Genomic DNA, 24,662 nt, shown 5'->3' with positions numbered 1-24,662 from the left:
AGAAGTTGTATGCTTCTTGGCATTTGGACCCTGTGTGGTATGAGCTTAGTCCTCCCACTCTCAACCATGGTCATGTCACACAGTCTCCAAAACCTTCTTCCCCCTGCTCTTCTGGGCCCTATTCCCTAATCAGCTACCCCTTACAGCCTGTCCCTGCTGCCCGGCCCCAGTGGATGAATAGGCTAGATTTGGGGAAATTTTCCTGCAGCTGATCAGTGAATATGCCTGTTTATAAACCAGGGTATTGGAAATGTCACACCTGCTGGAGAAAGTGAGGAGCCCTCACCCAGCCCTGAAGCCATTATTGATGAGGCATTCCTTTATCCCAGGGTGACATTCACCCAAGTTCCCTTGTGGCTATAACCTGACCTTCAGCTATAGTTATTTGGACCCTTTTTATGTACCATTAAAACACACACACACACACATCCACAGGCATGCACAGTTTTAAGCTTTTTTGTTTTTTAAATGAGAACACCCAGTGATAAGAAAACAAGCTGTCAAGAATTTGTCTTTAAAATACAATAATGCAACTTCCAATTGGGGGTTGGTACAACTTCTACTCATGTTCTCACACCTTGTGTAGCTGTAAGGCTGCGTTGTTAGTGATAGAGATGGCTACGGTGAGGACCCCAAGGCATTGAGGTGTTTTCAATCAACAGTCTTCAACTAACACCGACCGAGCCGTTTCTAGGGGTCAGCACTCTACTAAGTGTGGGCTTCAAAAGTGAGGCAGGCCCATCTTTGCTTCTCAGGATTATACAGCCCTTTGGAGAGAATCCATCCATGTGAGCAAGTAATGGTGACAGGAGGGCTGTCACAAAGCCATGCACACATGGAATAATGGAAGGCCTGGTCTTGGCAGATGGTCCACTACTTGGCCTTACCACATGGTTGTTTGATCATGCAGAAGCCCTTATCCAGGGAGATTCACCCTGGTTCTTAGAGGTGGTTCCTCTGGTGTTGGGATAATAGGCATCCACCTTCACTGACAGCAGACACCCCTTCCCTTTCATAAAAGGATCAAGATTCCTATGGAAACCTGTTCTATCTCGGGGATGCTCCTAGCCCTTTCTGTCAATTTATAAAGGCCTTAGGCAATGAGACTGAGGAAGGGGAACCCAGGACCCTAGGTGAGCCAGGTGTGCATTCTTAGAGCTGGAGATGGGCTGCAGCACTGGATGACCCCTAACTCCTTCCAATCCTGACATTCATTAATTTTATGACATATCTGTTGGTATAATATTCCCACCATTTTATTTGGGTTCATAATATGCATTTCTCTGAAAACATTTTAGGTAACATTCCCCAAATGGTGTTCTGTAGAATGTCATTGCAAATCACTCATGATTTTAGGGGGAAAAGTGTTCCATAGTCAATATGTTTGGAAAGTTTGGGGTTAAACAAAATTAAACAAGCTCCTTCCCTGCGGGTCTCCTTTCAACCTTTAATGTGCTTTCATGTGTGTCGTGAATATCGAAAAGGCAAATATACTATGCAATGATTTCTAACCCTATTTGAACATGAAAACCTTGTTTTCATATAGTTTCTAGTTCCTTCTGGAAAGCTGATATCCTTGGGAACACACTTGGAGGAATACTGGTGCAGAGGTTTTCATTGTATATAAGTTAGTGGGGGCAGCTGTTTCCCATATTCTTTTAGAATAGCACCAGGACAGTCTAAGTTTAGATATAAAGAAGAATTTCCTAACTGTCAGGATGCTTGGAGAGTAGAATCCTACAGTGTCCTGGGAAATTGCAGTAAAAGAACATGCCACCCCCTTTCTTGTCCTTCTGCAGGGCTCTCCTATGAGTCATTATAAATAGAATGAATCATGAAGGAAACTCCTGGAATCTTTTTATCTTAACAGGCCTTTGAAAATAGGAAATAGGATGTAGTTGAGGGGATAAGAAGGTAGGAATTAAAAAGGCAGGAAGACAGACTGGGTGACTTCTGGATGGACTGTCTCTCAGTGTCTGTAATTAACTCGTTCATTTTCATTGTGCCCAGAACACACATTGAAGGAAATACCTTCCTCACTCAGTTTTCTAAGGCAAGTGAAAATAAAGAAGGAGAGGGCCCGATGTCACCTAAAGTCTCGTGGAAGTCTTTCAGCGACTATCATACACTAAAAATTCTCCTTTGTCAGATGTAATGTTAAGCCTTTACAGAATCTTATTTGTTCCTTGAAACAGCCTAGAAGGCTGCTAATATTCTTGCACCCTTTTTGCAAAATGCAGATCTGAAGCCCACAAAGATTAAAGGCCCTGCTGAAGGTCACACGTCCAGTACAGTGAGGAAGCGGGATTGGATGCAGAAGCCCTTATCCATTCTGTCCCCCTTCACCACTGTGAGTCTGTGGACACCCAAGACTTTCTTGAAATGGCCCTGCAATCACCAGCCTATGTGCAGGGAAAGCGCGGAGATGGGATCATGTGTCTGCCTACATTGATAAGGAAGCCAGGAAGAGAGGACATTTTTCAGCCCCCACCATCCACGGCCAGTGAGGCCCCTTGGTTTCCCGACAACAGCCTGGCTCTGTGCCCTAGTCACCTCACCCTTGCCAAATGCATCTCTTCTCATTATCCATCTGCCCCCTCACGCCTGCTGATAGCCCACAGCGCATGGGCAGCTGCCCTGTTAGAGAGACAGGATATAATATCAGCTTATGAATCAATACATTCTCTGGCACATCCGTGTTCCCCTAATGGGAGTGTGGCAGGATCCAAAACACACTTAATCTGCATCCAACTCCACTCTGTCAGGAGTTGGTGGCTCCATAGGAGTCTTTGTAACTCCACTCTGCAGGCTGAAACCAGTCAGGCTGGGCTCTAGGCAGGTGAGCTCGGGCCTGCAGCCTGAGGCCCTGGCAGTAGCTGTGGATGGCAGTGAGAGAGCAAAGGAGATGCCAGGGGCTGGAGGAGCTGTCTTCAGAAGGGAGACCACCTGAAGGAGAGCGGTGTCTCCACCTGGCCAGAAAGTAAGCCCCAGGCACTTGCCATCTGTCACATCAGGTTGAATGGGTTATTCCTAGGGTTTGTAAGTACCGAGAGCCTATGGGCTGCAGAGATGGCATAAATGTTCAAATAAACGTGATGAGTGTGATTTTGGTCTGAGATGGCCTGACCTGCCTTTGAAGGCATTTTTCCAGGAGTGGGGATTAGCAAGCTAAAAAGTCAATATTCTCTTGCCTGATTTTCTTGTATCAGGCCAAGTGGGACCTTGGAGGTCCAGGGCTCTGAGCTCAGAGGACTCTGCCTCTGTCTGTAACACTCACCAGCCTGAAAGGCATGAACACCTGCAGGCTCATGTGTGGTCAGGTGATTGGATGAGGACCTTGGGTTTCTGGAAGAACTTCCTAGAACTTATAGATGTCACTGCTTCTCAGATGGGCTTCTTTGGCCACCTCATCTAATGCAGCAGCCCCCAGGCCCCATAGCTATCTGAAATGATCACAAATTTATTTCCTTACTCGACGTCCTTGAGAGCAGCTATTCATGTCCTCTATGCCTAAAATAGTGTCTGGCGCATGAAAAACACTTAAAAAAATGTGTTAAATGAATGAAAAAAAAAATAATGACAAGGGAAGGCACAGACTGCCTGCAGAACTTCAAGTTGGAATTCTTCAAAAGCAAACTCGATTTTAACACTCTTCTGTTGACAGTCTCCTTGCACCCAGACTGAGGTGACTGCAGGACAAAATGTGAGCCCCCTAGCCTGGCATCCAGGCCTACAGAATCCAACCCCAGCGGATGCCCCCAGCCTCATCTCTCAGCATTCCTCCCCCAGATCCCTGGGAGGAGGTCCTTTGTGCTCATCTGGTGTCCCCTGTACTTTGGTGTGCAGGGACCTACTGATAAGGCAGCCTCCTGGGCCCCAGCTCTAGAGATGTATACTCAGGTGGTGGCAGGGGGTGCAGGAGTTGTCCCTTTTTAAAAAGACACCTGGGTGGTTCATCAAAAGATGGTTGGTGGAATCAGTCTGAGGAGCTGTGCTTTCGTCAGGTGCACTGTGGGCAGCTCACTGAATGACCATGTACTTTGTCACCTCTGTGCTTTTGTCTGCCTGGAGATTTCAAGGCTGGGATAGTCTTTATCCATCCACATTTTCCACCTGGAAAAAGTCTACATATCCTTTAAGGCTCAGCTCAAGTGTCCTGCCTCCTGTGGACGCAGTCCTGCCTTCACCAGGCACACGTGTCTGATGATCCTCTCTCTCCATCCTGTGCATCATGTAAATACTTGGCTTAGAGTTCATTCTGCTCATTTCTCTTTTTCTCCCTTGCACCCCAACACAGTGAGCTTCTAGACCCCTCGACCCCTAGCATCCAGCAGAGCGCCTTATGTTTACTGGACTAGAGTGAGGTCCCTGGATGTGCTCCAGCGTGGTCCCCCCCTCTTCCTCCCCTCCTAACTGTGTTCTCTATTTCTGACTGCTGGGTCTTTTCAGGAGTTCTCACTCCAGAGAATGGACAGCCTTGTGGATGATCGTGTCAACATCCTGGGATTTTCCATTTTCAACCAATCCCATGCTTTCTTCCAAGAGTTTGCCCAGAGCCTCAATCAGTCCTGGCAGGAGAACTGTGACCACGTGCCCTTCACTGGGCCTGCGGTAAGTGTCCCCCAGAGTTCCTCCCTGGAGCTCCTGGGCCTCCACCTGCACCCCACTATGGGCTGACACTGGGAAACAAGCCCTCTTAGAATCCAGCCTTCTCCCTTTTCCAGTCCCAGCTCGGAAAGATGTGTGTGGGTCTGCTGGGAAATGGGTCTAGAGATAAGGTCTGGGAAGTGGTGAGCTTAGAACACGCAGCTGGTTCACAGGGCAGCAAGGGAAGTCATGTGGAGGCACCGAGCTCTCTTTTCCGATGTCTGCAAGTCTCCTGAGGCAGAGTCTCCTGTAATGCTGTTGCTGGGGACTGTCTGAATTTAGTATCCAACAATCTCACTATTAAAGGGCCTTTCGGAGCTGATCAGCTCCCTCATTTCTCAAACAAGGAAACTGAAACTCAGGCTGGGAATAGAGTGGGGAGTAGGGATGAGTCTTTTGCAGAGGGAAACTGGATTCTGAGATTCCTGGCCCCTGGTTCAGTGCTCTTTCCACCTCACAGAGCCACTGCCCTGAGTAGTTCATCCAGGGAAGCTTCCTTTCTGTCCTCTCCACCCCATATTCATGTCCCCATAGTACCTTCTCTGAACTGCATGCAATGGAGGCAAACCCTTCACTTGCCATTCTCCACAGGGTTGATCATTCTTACTCTGAGGCAGGTCAGGCATAACTGTTGTGTCCGTTGGTTAAAAGTCGAGTTCTCAGAAGCCTGGGATCATGTGGCTTTCTGACCCTGTCCTAGCCAGATTACATGCACCATTTCATTTGAAAAAGCCCTTGTGCTGGCAGCTCATGTGGCATAACCTGAGGCAGCTCATGGGATGCTCACCACAATATTCTGAAGCAACTGCTCTCAGTATCTCCAACTTACTATGGTAAAACTGGGGCCCAGAAAGGTTGAGTAACTAGCCCAGAGTCACACAGTGAGCAGAGGAACTAAGTTCAGAACTCAGGCTTCACTATATAGGTTTACGGTTTTCCTTTCAGCCACAGTTCCATTTTGCCTCTTTCTAGGATCACCATTTCTTTACCACACTGCACTGTCATTGAGCCTAAAAAAATGAAAGTAGCTAATAAGTATTTGTTGAATGAATGAATAAGTCAGGCAGAATGATGAGTTAGAGATAGAAAAACATGAAAAAGAATTAGGCCTAGAAGTTGGCCATGGGGTATCCTCCTGGAGTGGGAAGTTCTCTGCTGGGCTCTTAAAGCCGTGCCTGTCTTTGATAAGATATGCCTAGGGGCAAAGCTAGGTCTAGAACACGCAAGCTCAGTGCCTAGTTAGTGGTGGTGGTGTTGCAGGGTAGGGCGGCTGGGGCAGGGCGTGGGCATAGTGGCCTTTCACAAGACCCTGTGTAGCCTGGTGGGACTCTTAGGAAGAAAGGGGTAGCTGAGGGGGTCAGAGCTCATGAAGAACTCAGGAAGCTTTGATCCAAGGAAGCAGATGGAAGGTTTGTGGAATGTGTCCCAACAAGCTATTTTAGACCTGAAAGAAGTAAGGATCCATAGGAAGGGTTTGGGGAGGGTGACCTCTGAAGGAAGAGGGTCCTCACCCTGTTAGATGATTTAAGGGCCAGTGAGGATGCCCTCAAGCACATGTGTGCAGGATGTGTCATCCCCCCTGCTGAGTGAGAGGTTCTTGTAGGCCACTAATACTCCAGTGGCATGCTGATGACCTTGAAAGGCTCCCAGCAGGACATCAGGAAAGGGGAAAAAAATCTGCCTCCTCCTCTCCAGCCCAGACCTTACCTCCTTCGGCTTCTAGCCCAGTGAAATTAAAGGTCCCCATGTCATTTTCCAGTTTCTCTCCTAGGGTTTCAACCCTGTCATTCTGCTCACATTAGCCAGCAGCAGGCATATAAGATGACCTTAGTACCCACTAGGATCCTTCATAAGGACCTGACACAGAAGCCAGGCAGAGCCTTGCACAGAGCTGCCGGGCCAGCTCTAACTGTGGTCACACATGCTGCAAAGACTACTGGCCTTGGAGGCACAGGGCCCAGATTAAGAATAGCCTCTCCGTTTTATTGCTGTGTGATCTTAGATAATTGTGTGACCCCTCTGGACCTTGTATTCTTTATCTGTGATATTGGGCTAATTAATTAAACTTGACCATCTTAGAAGAACATTGAGAAGATAAAATGAGATACAATCCTATCTTTAATTCACAATTACTCATTGAATAAGTTTATTTAACAATCTATATGCCAGATGTTGGGATAGACGTTAGTAAATATATCAGATAGCTTTTGCTACATAAATGCCGTGTAACAACCAACCACGTAATCTTACTAGCAAACAACACTGCACATTTATATAGCTCATGCATCGGGGGCTCAACTGGGGATCATTTCTTCCAAGCTGGCCCAGGAGACAAACATGGGTTTACTGATCTCAGCTGGGCCTGCCCAGACAGCTCTGCTCCACATGCTTCTCATGATGGCAGAGGGGCAGCAAAACAAGTGGAAACCCATAAGCCCTCTCAGACCTAGGTCTGCAGAACACACACTGTGACTTCTTCCACCTCTTTTTTTTTTTTTTTTTGTAAATATAAAAGACAGTATAAGTGCATTTTTAGTTTGTAAGTTCTTTTCCCCTCATTTTTCTGATAGAAAAGACAGCTGCATAATGCAGCAATTATAACTTACTGGGCCTAGAATACCTACAGGTGACAATAAGATGATAAAGTATAGAGAATAAGATGCTATATTAGAGAAATTTTCTATATACTATTTTTTTTCTAAGAAGAAAGATGATTATTTTAATAATTCTTTTAGAAAACAAATAGCCCCTGTTTCAAACCTGCCCTGCCAGGATTTTACTTTTGTCATAGATGTACATGACAGTAGAGTGTATTTTGACGAATGGTACTTACAATGGAGTATGAGTTATTTCTAATTAGGATCCTGTTCTTGTTGCACCTGTTTTGTTCACCAAAAAAACACATGTGGACAAAGTCAGAGAGTGAGGAACTGTAGTCTTTCCTTTTAGACGGTGAAGGAATATCACATGCAAAGGGCCTGAATGCCTGGATTCAGGGCTAGGTGAGGAAATGGGGTTCATTAGGCAGTGCAGAGGTGGGGAAGGGCCAAAGCTGCTGTTTGATCTCCAAGGTGCACCCTGGGGAGTGGATCCACCTCCACCTCTAGGAAAACGCTCTGGAGACACATGACTCCTGCAGGAAAGGCAGGGAATCCCTCCGCCTGTAGAGGCCAGGGAAGCCTTCCCAGAACAGGGAAGCCAATAGTCGTGAGCAGCACAGCACTATTTTGGCCTACCATGGGTCACAGAACAGCAGTGTCCTATTGTTATACCATGCGGTGACTTGGTGATCATCTTGGTTTGTGTAAGTGTCCTCTGTGATGGTCACACAGTGACGGTTGACTAATGATGCACTTGTCAGAACATAACCCCATCGTGTTCTGACATATAACTTGACTTGCTTCTCATTTTCTGTGTATAAGACAGTGGGCAGGGTATGCAGCTTCGGGGCCAGAGCTGCCCTACTCAACGGACCTGGAGAGGCTGTCCCATGGCGTGGAAGCTGCTAGAGCAGTGTAAAAAGATAGAAACCCTAGCCTCATCTGTTTCTTTCAGTTCCGTTCTCAGACCTCCATGGCCTCCACAGCTCATGTTCCCAGGATGTCTGGGGGGCTTTGGGCATCTGGGAGTGCTCTCTGGAGGTTCCATCCCCTGCAGGGATTGAAAGCTGTGGCCTTACTGGAGGCCTGGAGGGGGCTGGTAGGAGGAGGACCAGGCAGCCTCAGACCTGGACCACCAGGTCCCTCTGGTTGTACCCCACTCGGCTTTCTCCACCCAGCCCTCCTGTTTTCTGGCTGGTCACATGTTGCTCAGGAGCCTGGGGCACTCATGGTCATGACTTTCACCTCCACACAGAGCTACTGTAGCACTCCCCAGAAAATTACCCAGCCATGACCTTTTTTCCTCTTTGTGGCATCCTAGTAACAGTTAAGGGCAGTCATGCAGCCCTTTATGACAAATGAGGAAACCGAGGCACCAAAGAGCCAGGTGGCACCTAAGGGTCACCCCCGGGGTCCACGCTTTAACACAGCCTGAACCAGAAGTTGAAATCTCTCCCTTGGTGCCAGAGAACCTTCCAGCCAAGTCTCTGTGATGGCCTCTGAGGGGGATGGGAGGTGTTACAGACACTGTCACCTCAAAGAGAGCGCAAGGGAAGCTCACAGCAGTGACAATAGGGGCAGATCTCTCTCTAGCTTCTCACTTTAGCAGCCTACCTTTTGAAAGGCATCCTCTTCCTGTCTGTCTGGGGGCTGAGAATTCCCAGCACAAACAGCCCAGCTCTTTCCTGACAGAGAGCTGGAAGGCGAGGGAGTTCCAGGAACACACAGCCTGGTCTGCCTCCCCCATCCTGCTCTGTGAAAACACTGCAACCCGCTCCTGCCTGGTGGGATGGTCTCATTCCTCCCCCCCTCCTCCCTTCCTCGCCCTCCTCCTCTCCCTTCTCTCTCCATCTCAGGCCCATGCTCTTTCTTTGCCTGCTCCCATATTCTCCCTTCACTCCCCCCTTTCCCCCTGTGATCTCCTTTCCGTCTCCTACTCCAGATGTTCCCCACTGTGGCATTTTCTCCTTTCCTTTTGTGTGTGGGTCTCCCCCTCCCCCCGCCCCACTTTCCATATTCCAGGTGGAGCTTGCAGGACAGGGAGCCCAGGTCTAAGGGCATCAGTGGAATGGAGTGTCTGGAGCCAAAGGGAACCAGGGAGGGAACTCAGGGTAGCCTCCCCTGCAGCAGGACCTGCCAGGTGGCCCACAGCAGTCTGCAAAGATGCGTCCTGCCTGCAGGGGACCTAGCAAACAGAAAAGGGAGTGTCATGAGCGGAGACACACACCCACTAGTTTCATATGCCATTCCCATTAATCACGCTGCAAAGAACGAAAATCGTGGGAAATCATCAAAATTACAGATGGCTAGATTAAGTAATTAGAATTTAGGCTAAAGCAGATGTTTGTAATTAAGTGTTTATTTCATTGAATAAAATCCAGATTGTAAGAACTATTCCATGAGATTTTTAATGGTTCTTGCCCTGCTATTATATCCGGGGTGAGGGGCAGAGTTTAAGCTTACAGAGGTTCAGCAACAAATGGGCATCCAAGAGGATCCTGGGAATCCAGGCGTCGGAGGCTCAGGGAGAGACGAGGGCTACAGGTGTGTGTGTCTAGAAGTTATTCCTATTTCATTTCAAAGGAGGAGGAAGGAATCCAACCAGAACTCCCTGAGTCAGACTTGATTCATCTTAATTTATACAAAGTCTTTCTTTCCCCGAAACAATTTGCAAACAGCTCAAAAGAAAATAACAATGAAGAACCAAATGAAAATATAAAAACAAGAGAGTCGAGGGTTCCTTGCCAAACAACATTTTGGTGCCAAGATAGAGGAGAGGATTTTAAATGAGGATTGAGCTGGAGGATTTAATATTTAGAAGAGACAGGGACAGACACGGAGACAAAAACAGGCACGTGCATGCACAGAGGAGGAACAGAGACCTCAGAAAGAGAGAGGGGGATCGTGAGGGGGAAAAGGAAATGGAAGGGAAGGCAGTGGGAAAGGAGGGAAGAGCAGAGACGCCCCCTTCCCTTGTGCCCAGAAGTGGAGATAGAAACTAGGGCTTTTGTGATGGGAACTGCTTTCCCTGACTGCGGTCCCAAATGCTTTCCAGAGCTAAATTAGTAAATAATAGCAGAGAGAGAAAGCAATTAGGAGAGCAAAGAGATGCTTCAGGATGGAGATGTGGAACAACTTGAGGGGAAACTTATGAGGCAGAGCCATTGCAGCCCCTCACACCCTGGGAGGTGAAGCTGGGCAAGGGGAGGAGTCCGGAGTTGGAGGAGTAGGGGCGAGTTCTCAGAGCAGTAATGAGAGGGTGGATTGCCAGAAGCCTGCCAAAGAGGGGCAGTCTGGTAATGAGGGGAGGACCCTCAGGAGACTGAACCAAGGTTGGGGTGTGGGCAGAAGGATGTTCATGACTTAGAAGGGATCAGCTCCATCAGCCCAGGCTGAACTGTGGAGACCTGTGAAGCCCAGACCTACTTGGGACATATCACCCATGTCAGCTCTGAAGGCAATTTATCAGCGGAGGTGAGACAGGAGACTTGATGACTTTCCTTCTACCGGCTCCCCACCCCCCACCCCCACCCCGCATCCCCAGCTGGTGTTGTAATTACTAGGAGAATCTTGAAGGCCCCAGAGTTAGAGGAGCCAAAGGACATTGGAAACAGGCACAAGCTGATCTCCCAGCATCCGGCTCGTGTGCTAATAAGAGCATCAGCCAAGAAAACCACATCCCAGACGGAGTGGGAACAGCGACAACAGGTGGCAGGAGCAAGCCGGGGGGCTTGGTGGAGGATGTGCGGAACAGCAGAGCGAGCTTCCTCTGCTGGGTGCAGTCCTGATGGTCTCTCAGGGACTAGCGCACAGCCTCACCCAGGAAGGCCCCTCCTTGAGGGGGCTGAGGCCCAAGTCTCCCTGGGGACCTGGTTCGACAATACTCCTGAGAGGCCAGGATCCCCAGAGCCTCCATACCAGTTAGTGTGCTCTCAGCTTCCTGTAATAGAAACGCTAATTAAAATTCCCTGTGCACAAAAGGCAGGGTAGTGTCACATGGCTCAGCAAGACTCCAGAGTGATGTGGTTGGAGACCCACATGTTTTCCATCTCTGCTTGGTCACCCTTGGTGACAACTTCATGCTCAGACTAGGGCCCAGGTTGGCTGAAGCTGCTCCAGGCATCTCCCCAGATGCAGAAGTGTCCAAAGCAGGAACAAAGACTCTCTCCTAGGACACAGAACCCTCCTGAGAAGCAGACTCCTCTCTCCAGACCTCAGCTCATCCCTCATTGGTTTGAACTGGGTCACTTGTCCTGAATCACACGTTGGCAGGGGGATGAGGAGATTGGGATCACTCAGGCTCACCTGGGCCCTGGGGCTGGGTCAGCCCCCTCTGAAGCTCCTGGTAGTGGGCGGCTGGGGTTGGGGGGGGGAGGCACCTAAACAAAATGGGGGAAAGAAAGGGAGAATGTGTGCTCAGCTAGTGATTCTTACCTGAGTTAATGTGAGGACAAACGGCCAGGGATGCCAGGAAGCTACTGGGTGATGACCCAAAGCCAGGGCATCAGAGGAGCCTGCCCACCATTCCTCTGTGGCCCAGGTGCCCAGTGTTCTTATCTGTTGTGGAGAAGGTGACCATGTCTTGAAAGATCGTTCCAATCATCCTGGCACAAGAATAAATCTGATAGAGTGAAGATTACCTAGGCTTCTCTAGGGCCACCCTGCGGGCAGTGGGTAGGAAAACAGGGCTACAGAATTAGGAAGAAACCAAACTGGACAAAGGGGTGCAGGGGTCCAGCTGTGGCCCTGTGCTGTCTTGTTGGGTGATCTTGGGCAAGAGAACTCCTTCAGCCTCAGTTTCTCCATTTGTAATATGAGAGCCTGACTAGTTGATTTCTAGGATCCTTTCCAGCTCAGACACTGTGTTCTGGGGAATCTTAGGATGGAGAGAGTAACTGGGAGGCAAGGGAGAGGGCGGGCCAGGAATTGGTTTACAGGATCACTTAAATCGCCAAACCGAAGGCTCTGGAAGCCAATAGCAACAAAGGTAAGTAGCTCCCCCTGAGGGAGATGCTTGTGCACGCTGGAAAGGGAGAGCGTGTGGCATTCATCATTTCCATTTCTCTTCTTGGCGAGGAAATGTGAGAGGCCCATTAATAAAAGAACCACACGGGCCTGGGGGAAAATGAACTATGTGCAAGGGACAAGGAAAGTTGTAGGCTCGCGGAGGAGCACCAGGTGCCATGCAGGTGATCCTTGAATCAAATGAGGAAGGAGCTAGGTGGCCAAGGGGAAGGGCAGTGGGGTCGAGGAGGGGTGACAGATTGGAGGATTCGCAGGAGTGCTCAGCCTGGCTCAGCCCCGCTCGGCAGGGCCATGGGGTTCTCCTCTGGTCCTGATCAGGGATTTGGGTACCCTTGTCTGCTTAGTGTTCAGGTCGTAGGTAGATTCAGGACCAGGGGACAGAGAGGAGTCAATGAGGGCTGGCCTCATTGACTGGGTTAGAAGGGGAAATGTGAGGTCTAGGGTGCCTGCCAGAGGCTGGGGGCACGGGAGTGGGAAGAAAGAAAAGAAGCAGAGGAAGAAGGAAGGCAAGAGAGAGGGAGGGAGGGAGGGAGGGGCGAAGAGGGGATTCCCTGGCCAGGTGATTTTTACCGCACAGGTGAACTTGGACTAGAGAAACTGTGTTGTCTGTGTTTCCTGTAACTGCCTTTGAAAGAGATCATCCAAAATCAGCTCACCCAGTTCCCCTGATAGGTCTCCTGGCCCAAAACTACAGGAAATAAGGCGCTCTGCCCAGCCTGTTTTCTGACCTTGTAGCTCCCCGTTTTTACTGCTCCCCCGAGACTGCATTCAGCCAGCCTGTTTCCTGAGCTCCTGCCAACGCCTGGCAGACCTGGCGGTGCAGGTCCCTGCTCTCAGGAAGGCTGACCCCTGACTCCTGCCATTATAGAACGCTTTTACAGCCCTGTGAGGCAAGGACTGCTGTGTCTCTTTTATAGATATGGAACTGTCACTGATTTTGAGAGGTTCAAGGTTCAAGATGCTCAGGGTCAACTCAGCACCCAAAGGAGGGACTGGGGTCTGGACTCCGGGTTGAAGTTCTGCTTCCAGGCTCTTTCCTCTGTACTTTGCTATCTCATGCCAAGCATATTCTCTCTGGAGGGCTTGAAGAAACATTAGGTGGGCTTCCTCCATCCTTGGAGGGGCCATTGTTGTGGAGCCTGGCCAGGTGGGAGGCCAGCTGTAAGAAGTCTGTCACATGGGAGAGTGCTCTGCCAGTCCTTAAAAAGGTAGTCCTTAAAAAGTAGTCTTCAGTCCAAAGGAGAGTCTTGGGAGGGCAGCGCTGAACTGCTGATAGGGGGACATGGTAATTCTGTGAAGAAACTCACCTTGCAATGGGATCGAGCATGAGCTGCTAGTCCCTCAACCTCACTCCTCCTGAGAGGGCTCCACCTGCTTTCCTGGAGCACCCCCAGGGCCCCTGAACTGTGTTGACCACAATTTACACTTGGTAGGTATTTCTGGTCAGGGACCTTGTGAACATTAACTCAGCATATTATTATTTCCTTCTTAGATTGAACATGTCCCAAGGACAGGAGTCTCTGCTGTCACCACCTGAACCCAAACACCTCAGGCTTCCCCTCTCCAAAGGCTGTAACCATAGATTAACTCACTGGGCAGTGGGCATCTGTCAGCCAATAGTGCAGTCAAGTAATAGGTCTTGGGAACCAACCACCTGCCAGACCCCATGCAAGTTGCCATGTAGCATATAGACATTAAGGTCCTGGGTGCCCTAAGGAGCTTGCGTTTTAATAGGGAAGATGGAAATATGGACACGACCATGGCTTAAGGCAATCTACAATATGACCCCGAGTATGAATCTGATTCATGGCTCCCTCCTGGGCTGATCCACACTTTCCAGTTCCTAGTCTTTGTATTTCTTCCTCCCTGGCTGCTCCCCACCCTCATATCCAATAATGTGTCACCCAAATCCTCAGTGCTCCCATCCAGTGTGGCATCCTCCACCATGTGTTCTCTTGATCACCCAAAAGACATCTCCCTTTTTTTGACCCCTACAGACTTCGGTGGGTCCATCTCACTCAGTCTTCTGCTACCCTGATTGGTGTTCTCTCTCCCTGCTCCTCCCTTCCACATCCTTCTGTGGAATATCACAGGAGGAGGCCTCTCCTCTTCTGAACTTACCTTGTGCTTCAAATATACTTGTCAGATTGAACAGTACAAGTTAGACACTAATTCTAGGTATATTTAGGAAGAAACAGCATCTTTGGGGGGCTTCCAAGAGGAAGTGACCTTCCACTAAGCCTAGTAGAATAGGCTAAGCTGAGGGAAGTGGTCAGTTTCCTTCCCTTTGCCTGAGATCAGCAGCCCCACCTCCTTCTTGGGAATTCCTGGGAACAATGCAAGTTGCAATTTCCCCAGGGGTTGGGGGGGGCATATCCTTGGAGTCATTTGGAGCCCACAGGGGTAGCTTGATGCTTCCGTCCCAGAGAAGGCTTTGCACAGTGCCTGTGGACAAGAGCCTGGGCAGTCAGCAGAAGTGCAAGCCCAGACACAGGGAGGGCCGAGGGCAGTGGCAATGCACCCTTATTTCCCCTTTCTTTTGCTTTCCTTTTTCTTCCTTCCTTTCTCTCTCTTTTTTTCCTCTCTTCTCTTTCCTCCATTTCTCTGCATCTCGTCAACTCCTCTCTCTTCCTTGCTTCCTACCTCCCCCAGCTGTCCTCGGCCCTGCTATTTGACGCCGTCTATGCTGTGGTGTCAGCGGTCCAGGAACTGAATCGGAGCCAGGAGATCGGCGTGAAGCCCCTGTCCTGCGGCTCAGCCCAGATCTGGCAGCATGGCACCAGCCTCATGAACTACCTGCGCATGGTGAGGAGCAGCTGAGGGTCTGCCCAGCCTAGTTTGATGGGGTGGGATGCTTGGTTCAAGACACAAGGAAGCCCTTCAGCTCCAGGCTTCCCTGTAGGTAGATCACAGTCCTACATAAAGTCATCTATGGTGGCCCTGGTTGATTGGATCATGGGTCACTAATACCTAACGCCCACTGAGTATACATGGCAAGTTTGTTCCAAAGGCAATGACCTTTGAACCTTAGACTACTAAGGGGCCCTGAAAGCCAGGCTTGGAAGCTGGCCTTTCTGCTCAGCAATGGTTTTAGCAAAGCTCTGCACAGCTGGGAAGACCCTCACTCTGGAGCCTGTGAGGCCTCCAGAAGCTGCAGCCTGGAGAATTCTAGCTCAGTGCTGGGTTCTCCCATGTTCCTCTCCATGGCTAAGCTTCCTCTGAGGAGCAGCATGGATTTCCACCTACAAGTAAGACATCTCCTGACAGAGAGGCCTGGGGCAGAGGGTCTTGGGCTTAGTGTTTTTTGAGTCAGTTTCAGGGGGCATCCTGGCTTCCTGAAGGCTTGAGAGGTGGTGAGCACCTGCCCAAAGAGAATAAATGCTACAGACAGGTCCCTAGAGAAGGGACAGAGGGACTCTGAGCTCAAGCTGGCATCCTGACTTGTATTGAAATAGAATTGGCATGGGGTTATTGGATGTGGGTGGGCAGGAGACTGTGTCTCCGTGACTTCTCCTTTCTTGGACATCCCCCAAAGCCCATGGAATGCTTGCTTGGAGCCAAGGGCATGTGGGGCCTCTTTGGTGCTGTAACTCACTCTCTCTTGGACAGGTAGAATTGGAAGGTCTCACCGGCCACATTGAATTCAACAGCAAAGGCCAGAGGTCCAACTACGCCCTGAAAATCTTACAGTTCACAAGGAATGGCTTTCGACAGGTAAGCCTGGCGGTGTTGCTATGGTGACAGACCCCACCCCGTTGTTCCTGTCTCTGTCCCTGGCCCATTTCTTTAACTCCTTGATGTCAGGTATCCCACAGAACAGCAGGCTGCATCCCAGGCAGGGTCCCGCCCAGCACTGATGTCCCCCTCCTGCCAGGTCAGCCAGCATGATGTCACAGAGGGAGGTGAGAAGGGGGATGGTGTCACTTAAGGAAGGAATTCCCTGTCCTTATCCCCTCTTCTGGATTATTCTACTCACTGAATTTTACCCTAACTCTGGAGCCCATGAGATTCCAGGGATTCACTGGCGAAGCACAGACTGGATCCCAGATGGGCTGAGGAGGCCCTTCGGCGATGGAGTGGAGGCCCATCTCTCCCGTCAGCTCTTCTCCGGCCAACCCCAGCCCCACCTCGTGCCAATCAACCCCTCCTCTCCTGTCTGCTCCCATCATCCCAGGGCTGCTCTGTCCTTCCTGGCTCCTCTCAGCTTCCTACTCCTGTTCTCATTCTCCTTCGTTAACCTTCTTACCTTTTCTCGGATCCTCCTCCATCAGAGGAATCAGGGACTCTGACAGCCATTCCAAGTGTCTCTCAGGTCGCTCATCCTCCCCACCACCTTAATAATCAACTTCCTTTCTAGGAGCCCTCTCCAACCTTAGAAAAGCCTGGAAATAGGGAGGCAGGTCCTAATCAAAGCAGGAAACAGGCATGTTAGAGAGCCTCCTGACTATCCAAGTGGCTGAGCCAGGGAATGCTCCCTGTAGGGCTTGCAGAGTCCCCCTTTCTAGCAGATGAGGAAGAATCACCGTCTTCATGTCACCATCACCAGCATAACGATGGCAACTCTCACTTAGTAAGCACTTACCGTGGGCTGCCACATAACATGTATTCACTAATGAACCCTACAGAATTAGGTGCATTTTGTTAATGCTCTCACTATCAGTGAGGAAACTGAGGCTCCAGGAGACTGATGGATTTGTCCTCGGTGAAGAGCACTGGACACAGGAGAGCTGGTTTTGGGCCCATCTACACCTCCCAGTAGATTCCACATTTCTAACCATGATGGAAAATTATGCATCAGAATCATGTTGGTAATGTGCATAAATGCAAATTTTTAGGCTCCACCCCACAAGAGTGGGGTGGCCTAGGGTGGGGCCACGGAATGCACTCAGTCATCAGGTACCTCAGCTTGTGTGGATGAACGTCTGTACCATAGAGCTATCATATTTGCCTCCCATACTCTGTGCTCATGGGGAGTCCTCCTCAGCCCTTCTCACGTATCCAGTGGAGTTCCTTGTAGAAGAGCAATGATTAGAACACTTTTTGTAAGATCACCCTTCTTGGAAGACAATAAGTCCCCGATGGAGGGAGATGGCCCCAACCCTGGTGCCAACTCTGTTATTAGGTCCTCACAGCTCTGAGCTGGGGCTATGTGATCTTTAAGCAACAACCACCATTTTTCATAGCTTCTTAAATGGGCACAAGGTCAGGCAGGCAGCCAGAAACTATGGGGATGGAATATCACACAGTGGTCGTTCCATTGATCTAACCAATCATTTATTGAGCGTGTACTATGTGTCAGGCACTGTGCTGGGCTTGGGGGAAACAAAGCTGAAAGAGACAGTCCCTGCACTGAGAAAGAGCTCACGGTCTGGTGAACAAGAGTGACACAGGAAAAAATAACTTCAATTTTGGGTTATTAAACTCAATTCATGCCCTCGGGCTCATCAGTCCCTGAATAAGTAAGCTGCCAGCCTGTGGGAAATGTCAGGCAGGCTTTTCCCTGAGCTCTGATGTGCTTGGGGGATGCAAAATGAAGATCATTCATTCATTCTTTCAAGAAGTGCGTGTTGAGCCCCTTCTTTGCGCTGGCCTGCCTTCTAGGTACAGTTTTTTTTTTTTTTTTTTTAAGAGAAAGTATCTGCTTTTGTGGAGTATGTATTCTAGTAGGGGACAGATGACAGGTGTACAAACACAAATAACATCAGGTCAAAAGCAGTAAGTACTCCAAGGAAGACTACAACAGGGCAAGGAAGTGGGTGCAAAGAAATCAAAGGTCTGAAAGGGCAGGGAGAACATCCTGCTTGCGCCAGCCCCCGACCCACCCGTAGAAACCCCTCTCAGGCATCGAAAAATTCCTCTTGGACCTCAGTCCTGCTCTAGGAGTGACCCTGGAAAGAACCCACCTCCAGCACTCCTCCTATCCAGGGACAACTCCAGTGGCCCTGGTCTTGCCTCTCACTTGAAAGACAGCTGATTGGGCTCAAAATCTCTCTGCACCTGAGTTGTGCTTCTACATTGGCTGCCACTCAGACACACTTCTGCCAGCTGTGAGGCCACAAGGTTGCCTGAATCATTAAGAATTGTCATCATCATGCTGGGTATGGTGGTGTATGCCCATGACTCTGGAGGCTGAGCAGGAGGCTGACACAGTTTGAGGCCAGCCTCAGCAATTTAGGGAGACATGGTCTCATTATAAAAGAAAAAGGGCTGAGGATGTAGCTCAGTGGAGAGAACTTACCTAGTATGTGCTAGGTCCTATGTTCAAACCCCAGTACCCAACCATCCATACATAAGAATCAGTATCATAAACCACCAGCACCCACCTTGCAGCCCCCAGACTCTACCCTAAGGCTTCCTTTGTAGTGGCTCACTGCCCTTTAACAGCAGCTCCCAGTAGCCCCACAGGAACTCACGACTATATCTTTTGATTAGTAAAACCAGAATCTGCTGTTTAACTGGCACCTAGATGGAAGATTGGGATGTGAGTGGTCCACAGGTTACCCTTTGGCAAATCCTGCCTTAGCAAGAGTAAAATTCCTGTTTGATCTCCCTGCACCTCACCCCACTCTTCTGAGCTAATCTGCCACACAAGTGACCATTAAAGAGGATGTGATGTTTTTGACCTTCAGCTGCCCCAAGAGACACACTCCTGGCTGGACTTACAAAGTGGATGGTTAAAATCCTTTTTATGACCTATTTTTTCCTTGGGAAAGTCTGATGAATGTCCTGCTGCTTCTGTCTGGTTCTGGTACCAAGTGGACACTGTGCATGATGTGTCATGGGCACAGATGTAGCTTCGCAGCGCTGGTCCCCAGGTCCCATCCCAATCACCACCCAGTCTTTACCTCTTAACAGGTGTCCTTCCCCTGCTTATTGCAGGATGAAGAAACGGTTTAGGAAGTGATGATTAATCGTGCTTCTCTTCCAGGGTGGAAGGAAGGAATGCCAATATCTCTGCCCTAACAGTCTCCCAGTTCCATCCAAGGTGATGCTGGCAGGGGGTGGGGGGGCGGGGCAAGTGACATGGAGCAAAGGAAATATCTTTTGAGTGCCAGGTACCCACATGTGCACTTTGCAGTCTTGAGAAGGACTCTTCACAGTAGGCCAGTTCCCAGTTCAACAGCAAGAAAGCTCAAGTCTTACTCAAGGGTAAGGCAATTGGCCCACGTCCTGCTATCAGCAAGGACTTGGGCACACAGGAATCTATGTTCAGGTTTGTCCAGCTCCAAAGCCCATGCCCTCGACTCTCCCACTTCCCTGGTCTCCTGGTTCTTATGACCTGCTGGATTGGATCTTCTTTAGTAATGGCATCTTCTTATTTGGATCTGGTTTTATTCTTTCTCTGCCCGCCTGGGCAAATGACTATTAAGAGCTGGTTTTGATTATTTAGAAAGCACCACGCAGGGACCCAGTGGGTTGTAATTGGTAAAATGTCTGAACCAAATACTATATTCCCTGCCAGTGGCTGATTAAAGGATTATTACCATTTTAAAAATAGTCTTTCAGAATTCAGGGTTATTTTTTACTATTTAAAAAATTACTATTTTGATTCGGCTCAGAGAGCATTTCCCATTTTGGGATTCCAGGGAGCTTCCACTGGAACATGTTTGGGGGAACATGTTTCCTGTGGTATCTGTGACATTCTGAACCTGGACCATCTCCTGATTTTGCATGTGTGGGCATAGAAGTCGATAATGTTGCCTCAGTCCATGCTCCATTTCTGCCCATGTGATTCCCATTCTCACCCAATGTTCCCCTTCTCCTCCCCAAGAAGGCATCCTGGGTACTATGGGCACAGCACAGTCCCCTTCCTGATCTGGAAGAAGTTCTGCTTGAAAGAGAGTAGGGAAAAAAGAAGCATGGCATTAGAAGGCCCTTAATTTCTTCATTTATTTGTCTGAAGATCAGAGATTCTTAGCCCCAGAGGATCGGAAATGGGTTAACAGGCTTTAATTAAGCCTGTGGGGTTTGACATCCAGAGCTAAAGGTGTGGATATACTCTTTTCCTATTGGTTCACTGTGGACCAGGAGATGGGCACCTCAGTTTTCTTCCCAAGTGCAGTGAAGATGGTAACCTGTCCACATCTGGTTCCACATCTGGCCAGCTGAACCCAAGGATTATCGGAACTAGATTCCCATGGCTCTCCTCTGCCTTCTTATGATTATGTGGAAGGCTGGCTCCACTGATACAATAATAATAGATGCCATTCATTGTCGCCTATGTGAGGGACCGTGCTGAGTGGTGTACATACATATTTAAATTTTTGCATCCTTTTATCAACCCTGCATGAAAGCTATTCTCTCATCTTGTAGGTGAAAAAAAAAAAAACAGAGGCAGAGAGATAAAGAAATGTATCCATATTCATAGATTCAGTAAGTGCCAGACTGAAGAACTGAGTTGGGGTCTTGCTTCTTCAAAGTCCAAGGCACTTTACAACTGAGCTGCACTCCAGCCCTTTCAATTTTATTTCGAGGCTAGGAGAAGACCTGGAAGGCTGCTCCATGAAACTTCCAAACCAATGCAAAAATGTTCTGTGTTGTGCGTGAGAGACAGCCCCCAGCCTCCCTGTGAGCATGTCCTGGGCTGGGGAATTCACCATCTCTTCAGGGCCACATTCCAGATTTTTCCAGGCACCGGGTCAAACTCTACTTCCTAATTCCACCCTCTGGAGCGTCCTAGAATAATCTGCTTCTCCTTTCTTAACAGCTCTCAGATGTATAAAAACAGTTTGATCTTACGTCACTCATTCATTCTTTCATTCCTGAATTTAGACTAAAATCTTTTCACATTTACTCTTTGTCGAAGGCTGGGAATGCATGAAAATGAGTCACAATCTATTTCAGAGCTTGTGATCTTTGGGGAAGGCAGAAGTTGCAGCCCGTGATGACTGTACAGTGTACTAATCATGCTCCTCTTCTTTTCCTTGAGAAGCAGCCTGCACCTATTCCCAACATGTCATGTCTTACAAATCTCTCACCATGGATGATTTTTTGTTTGTTTAGTTCTCTGTCAAGACGCAAGGCTCCAGATGATCCAGGGCCCCAAATTGAGGCTCTGTGGAACTATCAGTCACCTCAAACCAAACACCCAATTTCTATTTGCTGAATTAGCTTGCTTACTGAAGTTTGTTTTCAATTTTTTCTGAACTCTGGGCAGTAGGGTCAATTAATTACTCTGGTTGCCATCTTCCCCAGTCTAGTTCACATGGACTTTTCATGGAAACTAGACCTGAGCCACCCTTTCCTTGAACCACCAATCCCTTAAACAATCTTCCTATGGAAATGGAGAGACTAGCAGGGATGGCCAGGAGAAGGCAAGTAAAATATCTTATAAGTTGACTGCCTTATCTTGTTTTCCAAAGCAGATATAATCTTAGTTTTCAAGGGGTCAGTCTCAGTGATTTGAGTGTGGTTTTTATCAGAGGCAGGAGGATAGCGTATCTGAATCACCTCTCCAAGACAGGGACTAGGGGATCTAAGGTCCTCTTGAGAAGCTTCTGGAAATCAGGATCCAACCTCCTGTTCCCACAGCTGCAATGGCAGCCTGCATGTCTTCAATCTTCCCTGCCGCCATCTTGCCTGACACAGTCCACAAAGAGGCCAGTCTGCCCCTTTCCTGGGGAGTCTTGGCAATGGTGGAGCTTGCTTTGCAGCACCCCTGATGGGTACAGAGGCAGCTGCATTTCTTATTACAACCCTGTACAGTGGGGCCACCAGGAAGTGCTTCTGTTACTCTGAAGGCAATTTGAACAGAGCTGCTTGTGGGATCCGCTCCGGTGGTCCCCATCTTCTGACCCCTTCCCCCACTTCAAAGGCACTCCAACATAGAACTACAAAAGAACTCAAAACGCCCCATCTCAGGGGAGATTCTGCACTGATGCATCCATCACATGATACTGGAGGAACAGTGAAGAGAGTGTCACCTCCATAGAGAGGCCCCACCCATCATCTGTGCCCTTGCTCCCAGCCCTCTTATTATGAGCCTCCTCCATGACAGCATCAATTCCTTCTGCGCTAAGAACAGCCATCAAGGCTCACACAGGTTGCCAGTGGGGGAGGTAGCTCCAAGAAGGGCCTGATTTCCACCGTCTAATGCATTTTCAATTTGAGGAAGGAGTTTACCATAAATATGCAGATCCTTTGAAGCTGCCTTGCTGGGACCTGGCTCTGAGCGCTGGGGTGGGGGTTTGATTGCTGCAAATGAGCAGCCTCAGAGTGCCAGCTCCCCAGTGGGGGACAGACCTATGAGAGTGGGCCAGCTGGGGAGGCTGCTTGGCCTGCCATCCCCCCGGGCCAGCCTGAGCAGCTTTGCCTTTGATGAAGAAACTGAGAGGCAGCAGATCGGGGTGAGGGATGGTGGTTTGGGGGCTGCTTTGAAGGTGACTGAGAAGTCACTTATTTCTTCTTTTTAATTAAGGAGCTGGGAGAAGGGGAATTGACATGAAGTTTAAAATAGTTGACACTATCTCTTAGAATGTCATAAATTCTCAGAGCTGGAGGTCAGCTAGGCCGACTTTTCTACCAGAGAATAGGTGAAAGTCTCATTCCTGGGCTTAAAACCCCTCAGGAACCCCCGCTTGCTTTCAGGTTGAAATGTGCAGTGTCCTGCTTGCCTTGAGCTTCCTCTCCTGCCCACCCCACTCCCACACTGCCCCAGCCATCCTAGATGATGGTTTCCTTGGACACACCAGGCCGTCTCGCAGTCCACACCTGCGCACCATCACAGATCTCTGTGCCCACTCATTTTGCACCTGGCCACTCCTTCCCAGCACTCAGCTCAGGAAGTCTTTCTTGACGCCCTTGCAAACACAGGTGATGTGCTCTGTATGTTGTCCCCCTGTGCCTTCCTGTGCTGTAGCACCCTCACACTGCTGTCATTCTGGGCCTGGGGACTCTTTCAGTGTGAGCCAGCACTGCCCTGCTAGAGTGGGTGCAGCAGTGAGCAGGGCCTGGGCTGTGCAGAGCCTCACTGGGTCACAGGGAGGGTTGCACACAGCAGGTGCCTTCCAGGTCTTAAGGAGCTCAGAGCCAACAGGGACAGTGGAGCCCTAGGATCTGAGGGTTTTGTTGTCAGAGTCTTCTAAAGCCACGGCTCCCCAACTTGTTCAAGAGAGATTTCATGGGCCAAACCTCCCTGCTGGCAACTGGTACTTTAAAAAATACAAATGAAAGGTCCCTTGAATCACTGACACATTTCTCTCTCTTTCCATTTTCTTCCTCTAAGAGCAGGGCTCCCATGGTTCTTTAGAAGACTTCCTTATCTTCTCTTCTGAGGACCTGGCTCTCCTGGCACCTCGGGGATGACCGATGGTCAAAGGCAGATGACCTCTGAAGGGCTTTCTCTCTCCTCTGGCCTCTCTAGTGCCCTGGTTCTTTGTCCCAAAGCATAGGAAATTTCTGCTTATCAGCCTTGATGGAATATTCACTGACTGCAGAAACTTATTCACACATCAGCCGGCAAACAAATTAAAGCTACTTAAATTTTTGAACAGGGGGCTGCTTTTGGGCAGAGGAGCAGGATTCTGAAGTGTTGCGTTTTAAATATATTTCGTGTAATGTGCCCGATCACGCTTCTGCCTGAGATCAGCCTGGGGAAGTTTGCCAGTTCCCAGTGACTCCTTTCCGTGCCTCTTCAGCCAGCTCATGCCTGGGGGAGCTGGAAGAGGGCGACCTGCTAATTCCATCTCCTGAAGCCGCCTGCAGCAGCCAGCTCTAAAGAGAAGTGGAGCAGACCCCTGGCCAGAGATTGAGGACTGCCAGCAGGCCATGCATCCACCTTCAGGGCGGGTGGGGAGCCTGGCAGGGGCAGGCAGTGTGGCTTAGTGGGAAGAACCTAGGTTTTAGCAACAGAGGACTCAGGGTTAAGCCAAGATCTCACAGTTTTTGGCATTTGGTTCCTAAATTTTCTCCTCAGTAAAATAGACATGATGATCATAATAATATCTGCTTCATGTGCATCATAAAATTATTGAGCACAAAATGGAACATTGTTTATAGCTGTGCTTTGAGGATTCTATTATATTGTGCAAATTTTAGTTCTGTGGTCTCACATGGTGATGTCTATCTATATATTTCTCAGTCTTTGTTTGCAATATTCCTGGAATCTTGCTTGTAGCCTACCGCAAGGCACAGAAGACAAAGCTGGGGTGAGCAAGGCTTTCAGTCCCTCTTGAAGCCCTGGACGAGAACTGCAAGGACCAGGTCATGCCAGCCACGCTTGGCAGAAATCAGTTCTGCCAAGTGGCCCCTCCTTGCTTCGAGAAGGTTCCTCTGGCCTCCTCCCTGCCCTCCCTCTGTCTATTCTCTAGCCCTAATCTTTGTCCTTTCTACCTCCATCTGTTTCTCCACTCCCTGACATTCAGTCCCACTTTTCAATGACTCTGGGTGGGT

The 24,662-nt window shown here is 49.2% G+C and overlaps 1 protein-coding gene across 2 annotated transcripts in view; it reads left to right on the top strand.

Annotated features, from left to right (window-relative positions):
- The window catches only part of Grik4 (glutamate ionotropic receptor kainate type subunit 4), a 408,987-nt gene that overhangs the window by 299,588 nt on the left and 84,737 nt on the right, over positions 1-24,662 (top strand). For both annotated transcript variants that reach the window (XM_046438798.2, XM_058577098.1), the window contains 3 exons: positions 4,450-4,611; positions 14,925-15,077; positions 15,882-15,986. In XM_046438798.2, the coding sequence (XP_046294754.2) occupies positions 4,450-4,611; positions 14,925-15,077; positions 15,882-15,986 (420 nt within the window). The remainder of the gene's footprint in view (positions 1-4,449; positions 4,612-14,924; positions 15,078-15,881; positions 15,987-24,662) is intronic.

This window comes from Marmota monax, unplaced genomic scaffold, assembly GCF_021218885.2.
Source record: "Marmota monax isolate L192 unplaced genomic scaffold, Marmota_monax_Labrador192_F-V1.1 WCK01_AAM20220418_F8-fsc00081, whole genome shotgun sequence".
In the NCBI taxonomy this organism is placed as follows: domain Eukaryota; kingdom Metazoa; phylum Chordata; class Mammalia; order Rodentia; family Sciuridae; genus Marmota; species Marmota monax.
The sequence above is the reverse complement of the archived record's forward strand: the minus strand, read 5'-3'. Positions and strand labels throughout refer to the sequence as shown.